We start from the raw sequence: 15,583 nt of genomic DNA on the forward strand, positions 1-15,583 counted from the left end.
CAGCTGCAGCAGACCTACAGCTCTAGCACAAAGACAGACTGATCATGATGACATGCCACCTGCTTGTCAGTGGTGCTAATCGTACAGTGGCAGTTGCTGTGGCAGCTATGGACTATGGCCGGAATCCATTTCAGTTGGTGGCCAAACCACCACACCCAGACTGCGAAGCCAGGACTGAACTGTGATGAGGGCCTCATTGTCAGATGTTGGTTAGATGGCATGAGCAGGTGGAAGAAGGTGCGGGGTTGGCAACGGTGGAGCATCTCAGCTGCACTTTGAAGCCGCACAGACGTAAATCTGTAAAAACTCGAGAAGCACATCAAGGCGTCTTCTGTGAAAGAGTCCACGACGTGTTTCTTCATTTGAACCTCGAACATGGGGATGAGATGTTCTGCCTCAGGTTGGGAATGGAAAGGAGGAGCACTTACGTGGTGAATGCTGTACTGGCCAAAGAATTTGTGGAAGGTCTGAGAAACAAACTGCAAACATTAGACACAAAAGTGCAAACAGTTATCTGTCAGGACAGATCTTAACAGTTTTTGTGATAATATTTACTATATAAGTGACTTATTAGTGGTTTCTTCATTCACCTCTGCCTTTCTTGTGTTGTGACCTGATATTTGTGAGTGTTTCGTATCGAGCAACTTAACCTCCTACCTGTGTTTACATTCCGCGCTGACCAGTTTTAGCTGTAGCGGCGCATCGAAAGCTAAGTACTAATTAATTGTTTGTGTATAGTAGTTTATTTAGGAACTTTAGTAGTCTTCAACCAGTGTTCTTGGTGTTTTATGGTGAAATAATTTCAGAAGAAATATTTGGAAACTGCTTTCAGTTTCGTTACTGTGTCATTAGACGTTTGATTTTCTTTCTGTTAGTCTTTTGTTATATTCTCATTTGTTGTTGATTAATACTGTCAATAATAGTAGTTACTTCCCTTGTAGAGCAAGTTTGTGATTATTGTAGTCAGTTTTTTAACATCTTCTTATTGTAGTAGCCGAACTTAGATAAAGTTGTTTTCTTGTTTCAATAACTGTAAAATTTGACCATGAGTGAGAAGTGTGGGCTTTGCCGTAGGTTCATGAGTAGTGAATTGCGGTGTGAGACTTGTTCGAAGTATTTTCACTGTGGGGGAATACAGTGGGGAAGCTAGTGGGCATTCTGGTGAGATCCTCTCCTGGAACTGCAGGTTATGTAGCAAGAGTAAGTTGATAGAGGAGCAGGAGCGTAAGATCTGTGCCCTTCAGGTGCAGTTGAAAAACGCACAGGAGGAGCTAGATAGGATGAGGAGGGAGAAGGGGGTTGGGGAATGGGAGCTGGCTGTTGGAGATTTTCAGATAGTTTTACTATTGGTGTTTGTAATAGATATGACCAACTGTCAGAGTCTAGTGGAGAGGAATCTCTAGTAGCTGTAGATGTAGGAATTATGTAGCAGACCTCAGCAGTTACGGTGGCTAGGACAGTTGCAAAGCCTAAGAGAAAGGAGGTGGTTCTGCTGTAAGGTAGTTCTCATGGTAGAAGTGTAGGCCAGCAGTTGCAGGAAGTGTTGGGGAGTGAGTAGCAGGTTACCAGCATTGCGAAGCCTAATGCAGGATTGGCTCAGGTGACTGTTAACATAGGGGGGTTATGTAGGGGTTTTACTAAAGAGGATCAGGTAGTGATTGTGGGTGGGGCTGGTAATAGTATTGCCAGGGAAAGGGGAGTATGACGTAGATGGTGACCTGGAAAAGATAGCCACTCAGACTGGCAACACGAATGTGCATTTTGTGCAACTGTTTCAGCGTCACGATTGGCCCCATCTTAATACAGCCGTCAGGCATAATGTCATGAGACTTGGGGGTGCGCGGATGACAGAAGGCATGAGTCACATTTCAGTGGTGTCGGTGGAGTCTATCAGCAGGACGGGTTTCACTAGACATGGCCTGCACCTCAACAGGTATGGAAGGGGAGGTTGGCAAAACTTATAGGCGACAGCATAGGTGGGGATGGTGAGATCACTCATCGTAAAATTCCTGTAGTAGTGGGTGTTAGAGCTGTACCTTTTTTAGATTGAAGTCAGCTGATAGGTATTCCTGCTTGAGGGAAGTCTCTCTAACAAAGGAACCACTTTTCACAAAGCTTAGGTATCTGAGTAATGAGGGAATTAGTATATTTCATCAAAATATACAAGGTATTAGAGATAAAGTTAGTGAACTGCTTATAGATGTTGACTCTGAAATTATTGGTATATCTGAACACTTCTTAAATAAGGAGATACTTCAGAGGCTTCCTTTACCAGGATACAGGTTGGCTGGCAGCTTTTCTAGGAGCTCTTTGTGGTGTGGAGGAGTAGCCATGTATGTGAAAAATGGTATCGCATTTGAGTCAATTGATGTTTCAATGTACTGCACTGAAAAGGTGTTTGAATGTTGTGCAGGTGTGGTTAAATTTAGTGGAGCTAAACTTCTAATTGTATAAGTGATTGTGCAAGGAAAAGGATGCTGGTAGACCTCTTTAATTCATATAATCTTATGCAAACCGTATTCTTTCCAACGAGAGTGCAAGGGAACAGTAGAACAACCATAGACAACATTTTTGTTCATTCCTCATTACTAGAAGGGCAGTCTGTTAGAAAAAAGGTGAATGGCCTTTCAGATCATGATGCACAAATTTTAACTCTAAAAGATTTTTGTGCTCCAACAGATGTTAAATATAGTTATCAACTTTTTAGGAAGGCTGATCCAGTTGCTGCAGAGACCTTTGTAAACCTTATCAAGGAACAAGAGTGGCAAGATGTTTATAGTGCTGATACAGTAGACGATAAATATAATGCTTTCCTCAAGACTTTTCTCGTGCTCTTTGAAAGTTGCTTTCTGTTAGAATGTTCAAAACAGGGTACTAGCACAAACAGGCAGCCTTGGTGGCTGACTAAATGGATAAGAATATCTTGTAGAACAAAGTGGCAGTTGTATCAAAACGTTAGAAACAGTCAGAATCTAAATGCAGCAGCCCATTACAAACAGTATTGTAAGTTGCTTAAAAAGGTTATTAGGAAGGCAAAAGTATGTGGTATGCAGATAGAATAGCTAAGTCTCAGGATAAAATTAAAACCATATGGTCAGTCGTGAAGGAAGTGGCTGGTCTGCAGAGACAGGTTGAGGATATAGAATCAGTGCACAGTGGGAATGTCCGTGTTACTGATAAGTCGCATATATGTACAGTATTTAATAATCACTTTCTGAATACAGCAGGTGAACTAAGTAGAAACCTAGTCCCAACAGGGAATCATATAGCGCTCGTAGAAAAAAGTGTCCCGAGACTGTTACCTGAAATGCTCCTCCATGATACTGACTTGAGGGAGATTGAGTTAATAATTAAATCACTAAAGACCAAGAACTCTCATGGATATGATGGGGTATCTAGCAGAATACTGAAGTATTGTTCTATGTATGTTAGTCCAGTACTTAGCCATATCTGTAACTTTTCCTTTAGGAGTGGTCGGTTTCCTGACCGATTAAAGTACTCGATAGTGAAGCCACTTTATAAGAAGGGAGACAGGGATAATGTTGACAATTATAGACCTATTTCCATGCCATCGGTGTTGGCTAAAGTTATGGAGAGGGTTGTATATACAAGGTTACTGGAGCATTTAAATTCACATAATTTGCTGTCAAATGTATAGTTTGGTTTTAGAAATGGCTTAACAACTGAAAATGCTATATTCTCTTTTCTCTGCGAGGTTTTGGACGGATTAAATAAAAGGTTGCAAACATTAGGTGTTTTCTTTGATTTAACGAAGGGTTTTGACTGTGTTGACCACAAAATATTACTGCAGAAGTTGGACCATTATGGAGTAAGGGGAGTAGCTTACAATTGGTTCGCCTCTTATTTTAAGAACAGAAAGCAGAAGGTAATTCTTCGCAATATTGAGAGTGGTAGTGATGTTCAGTCCCAATGGGGCACTGTTAAGTGGGGCGTTCCCCACGGATCGGTGCCGGGGCCACTGCTGTTTCTTATTTATAAAAATGATATGCCTTCTAGTATTACAGATGATTCAAAAATATTTCTGTTTGCTGATGACACCAGCTTGGTAGTGAAGGATCTTGTGTGTAATACCGAAACATTATCAAATAATGTAGTTCATGAAATAAGTTCGTGGCTTGTGGAAAATAATTTGATGCTAAATCACAGTAAGACTCAGTTTTTACGGTTTCTACTTCACAATTCAACAAGAACTGATATTTTGATCAGACAGAATGGGCATATTATAAGTGAGATGGAAGAGTTCAAGTTCCTAGGCGTTCGGATAGATAGTAAGCTGTTGTGGAAAGCCCATGTTCATGATCTTGTTCAGAAACTAAATGCTGCTTTATTTACCATTAGAACAGTATCTGAAATAAGTGACAGTTCAACACGAAAAGTAGTCTACTTTGCATATTTTCATACGCTTATGTCATATGGTATTATTTTTTGGGGTAATTCTTCTGATTCAAAAAGGGTATTTTTGGCTCAAAAACGGGCTGTTCGAGCTATGTGTGGTGTAAGTTCAAGAACCTCTTGTCGACTCCTATTCAATAGTCTGGGAATTCTGACATTGCCCTCATAGTATATATTTTCTCTAATGTCGTTTGTTGTTAGCAATATTAGCTTATTCCCCAGATTAGCAGCTTTCACTCAGTTAATACTAGGCAGAAATCAGATCTGCATGTGGAATGCACTTCCTTGACTCTTGTGCGGAAAGGAGTGCAGTGTTCTGCTGCATCCATTTTCAGTAAGCTACCACACGAACTCAAAAATCTTAGCAGTAGCCCAAACACTTCTAAGTGTAAACTGAAGAGTTTCCTCATGGGTCACTCCTTCTATTCTGTTGAGGAGCTCCTGGAAGAGCTGAAAAATTAAGCAAATTCCAGTGTTGCATTGTTGATTTTCTTTATTTAAACTTACGACTTGTCGCCTGAATATGTTTCTTATATTTCATTTTATCTGTTTTTACTATTGTGTTGTAATTTCATGTATTGACTCGTTCAATGACCATGGAGACTTCTCCTTAATTTGGTCCCACGGAACAATAAATAAAACAAGTGTATATGTCAATCCTTCAGTAGAAAAGATCTTGGAAAGCTCCTGAAACTTAACCGTAGCTGAAACTGAAGGACACCGGACAATGTATGGAAGTTTAGAGAAGGCCTTGACAATCAGCAACCAATTAGAATTTAGAAGGGGTCCCACAAAATCAACACTGGTGTGTCCCCGTGGATGTTGCGGTGCAGGCCACAGAGTGTGCTGCCCATGGCGCCACATGTTGTGTAACACACTGAGAGCAAGACGCATAATTTCACCATCAGTGCAGGCCAAAACACTTCCTGATGGGCCACAGACTTGGTACATCAGACCCTCCAATATCCATGCTATAGGAGCTGAAACACATCTTGCCTTAGGGCAGCTAATGTCACATCCGTCCGTAGCTAAGAGAACACCACCCTCAAACACAAAGGCGGTGATGATGGAAGACGAAATAGTTACATAAAGAATCAGAAGCCTTGCCCAGAGCCCTGTCCGCTGAACAATTTTAACAACCTGGTGCAAAACCAGATTGGCAGCAATGGCTGATGCAATCCAGGAGCCTGTAATAGGAAACTTTTCCACTATGCATTGCACCTCAACTTCTAAGTGATAACAAAGGTTTTCATTCTGATCAGATATACGATGTGACCCTGTTGGAATGCAGGATAGCACATCAACATTGGCTTGCTGCATGTCAGACCAAAAATCTATTTCATAGTTGTAGCAAGACAGAAACAAGACCCAACACTGGAGGCGATGTGCTGCTTTGTCTTTCAATGAAGCAGAAGGATTAAACAGTGAAACTAGGTGCTTGTGGTCAGTAATGAGGAGGAACTTAGACCCCTACAAGAACATGAGAAACTTTTGAGAGCGTAGACGATAACAGGAGATTCCTCTTCAGTTTTAAAGTTGAGTATAAAAGCATTTTTGACATGTAAGCTATCGGACGTTGTGAACCATCCTCATGTTGAAGTGTGAGAATGGCTCCAGCTGGCATCCACTGAAAAGGAACATTCTTGTGGAGCAACTCGTGGAGGGGATGGGCCAATGCTGCTGCACCTGGTATAAACTTGTGATAGTGGGCAATTTTGTACTGGTACTGTCTATAGCTCTTTGGCAGTTGTAGGGTGTGGCAGAGCTATGACCGCAGCTACATGATCGGGTAAAGGCTTAACATCATCCTGAGAAACTTGGAACCCTAAGCACACAATGGTTGGTTGAAAAAAGTGTGACTTTGCTAAGTTGTGTTTCAACTCTGCTGTCTTTCAGCTGTCAGCAGCAAGGTGCAGCAGTTACATAAATGCTCTTCTGTGGATGTACCTATCACGACAATGTCATGAAGATATTTGGTGCGCCCTGGAATGGATATCGTCAGTTGTTAAAACATGCTGGGGCACCAGTCATGCCGAATGGGAGGTGCTGATATTGGTGGAACAGGTAGGGCATGTTAAACTCAAGGAGCCATTTAGAATCATCATCCAATGGAGCCTGCAAATAGACTTCAGATAAATAAATCTTGAAGAAAACCTAGCTCCCGGCGAATTTAGCCAATAACTTGCCCAGATGGGGTAAATGGTAGGCATCAGTAATAGATTGAGTGTTAACTGAAACTTTAAAGTTGTCGCAGAGATGAAACTAATTAGCTTTCTTCTTCTCTCTCTTTTTCAACCACAAGGGGGTAGACCACTCACTCGATGTAATAAGCTGTATTATCTCTAGCAACATCAACTGCTTTCACTTGATCAAGTAATGCCAGTGGAAAAGGGTGCGCATGGAGAAAGCCCAGCTGCACCATAGGTTTCAGGGTAATTGGGGCTGCAAAACTAGTGGCACAACTAAAACTATCTGAGTAGACAGATAGGAAGTCAGAACACAGAGAATCTAACTGCTGGTAACAACCTGGTCAGCAAAGAGGTGCGCCATTTCTGAAATAGAAAAACCCAAAGCATTGAAAGCATCCAGACTGAGAAGATTTGCTGTGTCAGCATCATCCACCACCAAAAAAGTAAAGGAACGAACTACAGCTTTATAAATATTGGTAGCTGTAAATTGCTCCAAAATTGGAATATACTGCTTGTTACAACTTATCAAACATCAAGTAACCGGAGACAATGCCGGAGATCCCAAATCCAAGTAAGTTTGTGATTTTGGTAAAGTCACAGCTGCACTCTTGTCCACTTGTAGTCTGATCACTTTGTCTGTCACTTGCACTTCAATAAACAGTTTGTTGTGATTCCTAATACTGGAGACACACATCTGGCATCTGTGTTCATGTCTGCTGGAGGGGGCAGGGAGCAACGCACAGACGCTGTATGTCCTTTTTCCTACAGTTGTTGCAAAGAGGCTGGCACATAGAGCATGTAGCTCTTTCATGTTGCACAAAATAATAGAGGCAAAATAGGAGTGCAAAGTACTAATGTTGTAGTTAGCTTCAGTAACAAACTGAGACCACGGAGTTCAGCTACCCAAGCCCAACATGACTGACAGGGCTGTTTATGACAAGGATGGAACTCAAAACGTGCCGTAGTGATATGAGTGGATTTACGGTGATAATTAGACAACAACTTACACATTTTCTTGAACAAAAGTAATGCTGATTCCCAGAGCGGGGCTAACTGCCACGACAGCTGGTAAATCTGACAGGAAATTTAAGAAAGAAACAAAGCCTTATAGAAGTTAGCATCAGTGACACCTAAAGTGAGGAAGTGTTGCCAAAGCTGCTTCTCATAAGCTTCCTAGTCTTTGGCCGCATTGTTATAAGGGGGAAAGGATGGCAGGTATGTCGACTGCATTGTCTACCAGGTCGACATATTTGTAATAGCAACCCTAAGAGCCTGTCGCTGCTCGAAGAAGAACTTGTACTGCGAAGAGGAACTTGTACTGCGAAGAGGAACTTGTACTGCGAAGAGGAACTTGTACTGCGAAGAGGAACTTGTACTGCCTCGATAGACATGAGATCCAAAGGAGCAACCAAAGAAACCAAGCACACGGAAATGAACACCACACTCATCGCCAGTTGAATCGCAATGTACGACACAAGAAATAGTGTAGCCACCAATGACAAGAGTTTATTAATCCACATTCAAGTACACACAAGCATAGACACAATACAAAGGAATAACAGACATGGGCTGCGAGTGGGCATTGGTTGAAATCAATGAGGAAAGTTGAAAATTTTTGCCAGACGGGGATTCAAACCCGGGTCTCCTGCTTATTAGGCAGATGCTCTGACCACGGAGCCATGCAGGCACAGTGGTCATTGCAGCTGCACAGAATATCCCTAGCACACCTCCCACATCAGACTCAAATTCTCAACGTAACCCAAATTCTCAACTTATCCACACACTAATAATATAGTGCCCCTTGCCCATTACCCTAATTACTCAAGGCATTTCGCCAATACCCCTTCAGAGAGGTCCAAAAGAACAGACATCACATATATATATAAAGCAGTGGAATATATCTGAGGACAAGTGCCTTCCACTCTGTCCTTATATAGGGAAGAGGTCCGATATACAGTGCACCGGGTGCCATGCCGTGTGCATAAGTTGCGGGCAGCCTCTGGTGGTCAGCCTGTGCAGTTGCTGATGGCAGAGTGTTTGAATCTAGTGCACCATATCCAAGTATGACATACTGGATTATAGTTGGATGTCTGGTTTAACTGTTGGAAAAAGCTTTGTATCTGGTTAAAACTTCCAGTCTGACTGGTTGTAAAACAAGAGATTTTGCTTTTCCTTTAAAAGTTAGTTCTTTCTTACAGTAAAAAATGTTTTGGTAGAAGATATTGTCCTCAACTGAAAAGAATGTGCACAAGAAGAATTTGGCAACAGGAATTGTGGGGCATTTAAGGTTGAGCAACAGGTACTTGTTATTCAATTTTAAATACGGAATTGTTCTACTAAGAAGTAACAGAAGAACCCATAAATAATTGTGACATACTCTTGACAGAAGATTAACACCATTCTAAGAACATTATCATGAATGCAGTTACAATCGGCATTGCAACTGTTACTGATGTGTAGAGTTTTGAGAGACGTTGTTATGGTCTTCAGTCCTGAGACTGGTTTGATGCAGCTCTCCATGCTACTCTATCCTGTGCAAGCCTCTTCATCTCCCAGTACCTACTGCAACCTACATCCTTCTGAATCTGCTTAGTGTATTCATCTCTTGGTCACCCTCCACGCTGCCCTCCAATACTAAATTTGGTGATCCCTTGATGCCTCAGAACATGTCCTACCAGTCGATCCCTTCTTCTAGTCAAGTTGTGCCACAAACTCCTCTTCTCCCCAATTCTGTTCAATACCTCTTCATTAGTTAATGTGATCTACCCATCTAATCTTCAGCATTCTTCTGTAGCACCACATTTCGATAGCTTGTATTCTCTTCTTGTCCAAACTATTTATCGTCCATGTTTCACTTCCATACATGGCTACGCTCCACACAAATGCTTTCAGAAAAGACTTCATGACACTTAAATCTACACTCTATGTTAACAAATTTCTCTTCTTCAGAAATGCTTTCCTTGCCATTGCCAGTCTACATTTTATATCCTCTGTACTTCGACCATCATCAGTTATTTTGCTCTCCAAATAGCAAAACTTCTTTACTACTTTAAGTGCCTCATTTCCTAATCTAATTCCATCAGCATCACCCAACTTAATTCGACTACATACCATTATCTTCGTTTTGAGACATACATATATTAAATTGTCTCACCTCTTCAGTGTGCTGATACTTCAGAAATAATATCGATCAAATTTTCTATTTGTGCATATAAGACGTCAGTAGCTGCTTTAAAAGTAATTTATTCGTGCTGGTACTGTGTATACACTACTGAAATGTTGTTTCATCAGTGATAGGATTTTTTTCCTCTGTTTCTTGCTTACAATGTGGACATTATGTCTGCCATATCTGTTTCTCTAGAATTTTTCTCTTGCTCGCTGGTGCTGTACACAAAAAGTGAAGTAAAGTGGGAGACCACAAATCGTGACCAATGAAACACAATAACCCGACCGTGAACCACAGCTTTTCCAGTCTTGTTGCTTGCATTATGCTAGAAATTTGGTGACTTCAGCTGTTAAATGTTTTGTTATATAAAATAAAAATTGTATCCACTGTGCTGTGTTTTATTGTTTTTCTTATTGTCTGTTTAGTATTGATTTCGAAGCTCTGTGGTTTCATTTTCAGCCACTTTAGCTCTGAAGTTGATGTCGGCACACTGTCACAAGTATATTTGGTTGCTGTAATCACAGTAGTGTAGCTAATACACAACTAGCTAGCCTACTGGCTTATTGTGTATTAACCACATCACTGAATTACATTAACAGGGTGTACATGCATGTCATCAATTATTGAGTAAAAGTGTCTAAAGATGAAGACATAGAACTTTGAAAACCAGTAGTAAACAGATAAACAATAATAATAAAAGCGAGCACAGTGAAGACAAAGTAGTATCATAATAGTTGTCGTTTTCTATAATAAAATAGATTATCCTGTTTTTTACTGTCTATTGTCAGTTAATATAATAAGCAAGATAGTAAATCCTAAGTTCTTCATTGTGTATTATTGGGAAATATTAACAGGAAAAAACTTGCTTGTTCATTTAAGTATCATAACAACTATTTTGAACGTTGGCCACTAACCACTAATTTATAATGGATATTTTCAGACGTTGTCTATATATGTGAAATATTTTTGGTAACTCTTCATGGAGGCAACAAAAAACATCATTGTGGAAAAGAAAGTAATTGGAATTATGCGTACAGTTCAAAAATTTATATCTTGTAGGCATTGGTTCAAGCAGTTGGGAACACTAACCATAGCATCCAAATAAATTTATCTACCAGTAGAAATTTTTGTCAACAATCCAGTTAATAAATCAGTACTACCTTGTTGTGAATCCATGTGTGGCACACAAAGATGTGAACTACATAAGACTCTGATAATCTAATAATAAAAATAAAATGTCTGACAGACAGAAACAGCATTTTTGGGCACAGATGAAAGTTACTCTTCATGCCCAGTTCTTTTATACCATAGAGAAATTCTGGGCTGGAAACAAGTCAATTGTGAAACGGAAAATGGCTAATGTCTTGCCATACTGATAAATTGTTTTTCCTCACCCACACACCTTCACCCACCCTCACCCCCAACATATGTGCAGCATTCGACCAATGATTATTAGATTGTTGGATGTTTTCAAAAATTTTCATTAAATTTTATGTAGTGTATGTTTCTGTGGTCTTATCTCTAGTACCGTTAATTTTTAATTGCATTTAATTTTACAGGTTAAGAAATGCGAAGGTACTGCTGATTGGTCTCAGGGGATTTGGTGCAGAAGTGTGCAAAAACGTGGTTCTAGCAGGTGTTCGCTCCATTACGTTGCTGGACGATGGCAATCTCGCAGAAGATGAGTGGGCACAATTTTTGGCACCCAGAGATGCTGTCGGGAAGAACGTAAGTCTATCTTCTTAATCTTGTCAGAACACATTTTTGCATTTGTTTGTGTTTTTTCTTGATGATTTGGTTATCTATGTTCTTAGGGTGTTAATTTCCAGCCTTGCTGTAATCTTTTGAGATATAGATTGTGTGCTTGTCACCAGTTGTCTAATTATTATGACAGACTACATGCCTTTTTATGTCGTGTTGTATGTATACAGAAGAGAGAAAATGGTAAGAGTGTACACAAGAGATAGTGCTACACCAGTTCCTGTATAGAAATTTTCAGTAGGGATGACTGTGTCACTCTTAGGATTAAGTGTGTTTGTTTTTTCTTTACTGTTAGCATGGAAGCAGGATTGCTCTGAAAGCTTAGCAACATTTTTCTGTCTTGTTTATATGCCTTTCGGCCAATCAATGCCTCAGCCGTAAGGTGAGTTGTTACCTTTAAATCATCCCCTGTTGCATTCCACCATGGACTTTTTATTGCAATATGGACTCCTGGGGTAAAAGAGATCACAATAACTTTTATTTTCTTTCTGAGTCACTGGAAGTAATATTCTGAAGTCATATTTTTAACAGTACATTTGCTCATTCTGTCCTAAATTTCTCATCAGACGTCGCATAAGTTGTGTCAACAATGACCTTAATGTACTCTCCTTGCTGGACATTTGTAGCAGTGACTGTACAGTTTTCATTGAAGTGGTAATGTTTCAGTTGCTGAGTTGATTGATTGAACTAGACCCACAGCCTCAAAAACAATACTAGATGAAAAAAGAATCATCATTAGTCTTCTCTAAAGTTTGTTTCTCAGATGGGTATATTGTAATGGACTTTCGTTTATTTGCCAAATAATACAAAATATTTGATGGAGAGCAAAGCAAATGTAAAAAATAAATAGTTTCTTTTGGATAGCTTTCGCTTTTCCACGGATGAACTTCTAATTAAATTTAATAAACTTAATAGTGTATAAGTCAAAAGTATTCGCTTTAATAATTAAATTTAGTTTCCTGATTCCAGTAGTGTGTAATGTGAATTATTTGTGGTGTGAACTCAACAACGTACTGCAGAGGTCTGTTCAGGGAACTGGGGATACTAAGTATTGCTTCCCAATATATTTATTCCTTAATGAAATTTATCATAAATATCATAGAATCAATACCAGAAATAAGAATAATCTTCACAAAGATTTAAAGTCACAACACATTTATTGATGAACTATGTGATGTCTACATTATTAATAATATCAGGTAACGAGTGTGTTACATATAGCCTCACTTTTGCATATTTTCCATGCAGTAATGTGATCAGTGTAAAGAGGTGTTGTAAGGTGATTTTCTGTCTGATGATGTGTGGCTGCAATAGCCTAAGAATTTTCATATCCACCTCATTGTATTGTAGATGTACATGTTTTGTGGCAAGCTTTATTATTATCTCTTAAGTGAAAACGCGTTTAAGATTCTTTATTTACACCACATTTTTATGACTTTTCATGTGAAAGTATCATCAACAAATCCCCTTTAGGTAAATATGTACTGTGTATTCTCGTTTCATGACCTCTTTTACATCCTGGAGCATCTTCTCGCTATAGATACATGGAACAAAAAGTACATCTAATTTTCATATCTCTACAGACGCACACAAAACATTGTACAAGTGTATGATGCACGAAAATACTACAGAGTTGCCACAAAGTTCACAATCTTTTACCTTCTGCAAAAGTGTGAGAAAACTGGGGCTCACTTCCTGTAGTTCAAAGAACTGTGAGAACAGAAAAGGTGATATGAGAACAGTCCAAATAACAATAATAACTGAGAGAAATCCAGACACAATAGGGAAAACAACATAGGGGCAAATAAACTCAGCAAATCAAACAGCTATATAGATTGCAGGGCTTAGCCACAGGAAATGCCATGTTCTAATAGTGAGAAGTACATGAAGTGTGTGTGTTTAGTTGATCAATAAAAGATACATAATATAGTTGCTGAGATCACTTATTTAGTAAATTAAGATTTGTACCTGTTAATCAGTTTCGAATAACCATACTCTTGTTCTTCTCAGTGGACTCTCAGTGCTAGAGGCTGAAAGGAAGCTGTACCCTTGCCAAATCTATGTGCTGACCAAGAAAATTTCTTCTTTTTATACCAACATATTAATGCTTATTCAAAGAACCAGAAATGAAGAGGGGCAAATAGCATTAGAAGCAAATGATACATTGGTTACAGATGTGGGCAGTGTTACAAAACTAACTTTCCATAACTGTTCAGAAAATATGGGGTTGTCAGGTTCAGTAGATGCTGCCATGGAGTACCTCAGTTGAAACAGTACACATAACTTCACTAACATGAATATGACACTTACTACCCAAGCAGAACTAATGTCCACCGTAAAATTGTTAAAATCAGAACATTGTAGTGCTTATTATAAAATATGAACAAAGTTAATTAAAGAGTGTGCTTCTGGGTTTAGTAACATATTAAGCTCTCTGTGTAACCATTTGTTTGTGAGTGGAACATTTGAAGGGTTGAAATATGCTGAATTTAAGCCTTTTTTAAAGAAAGGAGATAAAGAAATACCATCAAATTTCTGTCCAATTTTACTTTTGCCAGCATTCTCAAAAATTTTAGAAAAGGCAATATACAATCAGTTTCTTAACCATCTGACGACAAATGGTATATTGTCCAAGTCTCAGTTCAGATTTTTAAAGAGTTCTGATAATTGAGAAGGCTATCTATACATACACTGAAAATGTACTTAATTTATTAAACAATGAAAACTCCAGGTAGGAATATCAACAGTGTAGGAAAAGATAGATTCTGCTTACACTTACCATAGAGAAGAAATGTTAAGTTGCAGGGAGGCACAATTGAAAGACAGAGGCTTTCATCAGCAAAAGAGAAACACACGCCATTCATACACACATCTCTCGCACACAACTGACAATTCTGGCAGCTAGGGCCAGAATGCCATTGGACTGAGCATCTCTGTGTCTCATTCGTGCTTACTGACTGGGCCTGTAATGAAATGTGTTGCTCTCCTTTGTATCTTCTCTGTTTCCTCTCTCTGACCTATCTGATACAGATCCCATACTGACAAGCAAAATTCAGGTGCTGGCTGAACAAGTGTTTTATAAGCTACTTCCTTTGTTGATGGATTACATTTCCTGAGGACTCTTCCAGTGAATCTTAGTCGGGAATCTGCCTTACCTGTGATTAATTTTATCTGGCCGTTCCCTTTCAAATTGTTACATATGTGAACTCATAGATGTTTAGTGGAAGCAACTTTGTATGTTGATTGTTCTGAATTTTGTAATTGTACAATACACTCTTTCTGCTACATATTTACAATCCATTACATTTATTTACATTGAGGGACAATTGCCACTCCACACACGAAGTGTCGGTTCAGTGCAGGTCTTCTGCGCTTAACTACGATTTTCTAGCATTGTGACTTCTCTGAATACGAGAGAATCATCTGCGAAAAGCTTCATGAAACTTCTGACGTTACCTACTTGGATCTTTTATCTATATATTGTCAAAAGTAATGGTCGTATAAGTTTCCCCTGGGTACACCAAAAGTTACTTTTACATCTGAAGACTTCTCTCCATTCAGAATGACATGCTGTGTTGTATTTGCTAGAAACTGTTCAACCCAATCACAAAGTTGGCTTGATATTCTGTACACTTACATATTGTTTGTTAGGCATCAGTGTAAAATGGTATGGAGTGCCTTCTGGAAGTCGAGCAACACAGCACATACCTGGGCATCTGTAGCTAACGCTTTCTGGGTCTCTTGGACAAATGGAATGAGCTGAGTTTCACGTGATCGTTGAGTTTGGAGGTTTTCGCTCTCCAGAAATGTCATAACATGTTAGCAGAAAAAATGCTTGAAAATTCTACAACAGACTGACACCTGATCGATCTGGGCACAGAAATGCCAGATGTCCCTTCTTGTTGCAAATTTATCTTTTTGCATTATGATGCATGTGACGTCTTACACTTGGAGCACGATTTGCGTCATTTTTGGGGCAATGTTTACTACCACTAGTCAGGGTTAGATACGATGGTGCAGTGGAGGAGTGGTCTGTTGTTGGAGCTACATGTGC

At 39.4% G+C, this 15,583-nt stretch overlaps 1 protein-coding gene across 1 annotated transcript in view; it reads left to right on the top strand.

The window, feature by feature from the left end:
* LOC126195248 (SUMO-activating enzyme subunit 1) overlaps positions 1-15,583 on the top strand; it is a 58,956-nt gene that overhangs the window by 21,875 nt on the left and 21,498 nt on the right. The window contains exon 2 of the mRNA XM_049933776.1: positions 11,328-11,496. Within this exon, the coding sequence (XP_049789733.1) occupies positions 11,328-11,496 (169 nt within the window). The remainder of the gene's footprint in view (positions 1-11,327; positions 11,497-15,583) is intronic.

This window comes from Schistocerca nitens, chromosome 7, assembly GCF_023898315.1.
Source record: "Schistocerca nitens isolate TAMUIC-IGC-003100 chromosome 7, iqSchNite1.1, whole genome shotgun sequence".
Lineage (NCBI taxonomy): Eukaryota > Metazoa > Arthropoda > Insecta > Orthoptera > Acrididae > Schistocerca > Schistocerca nitens.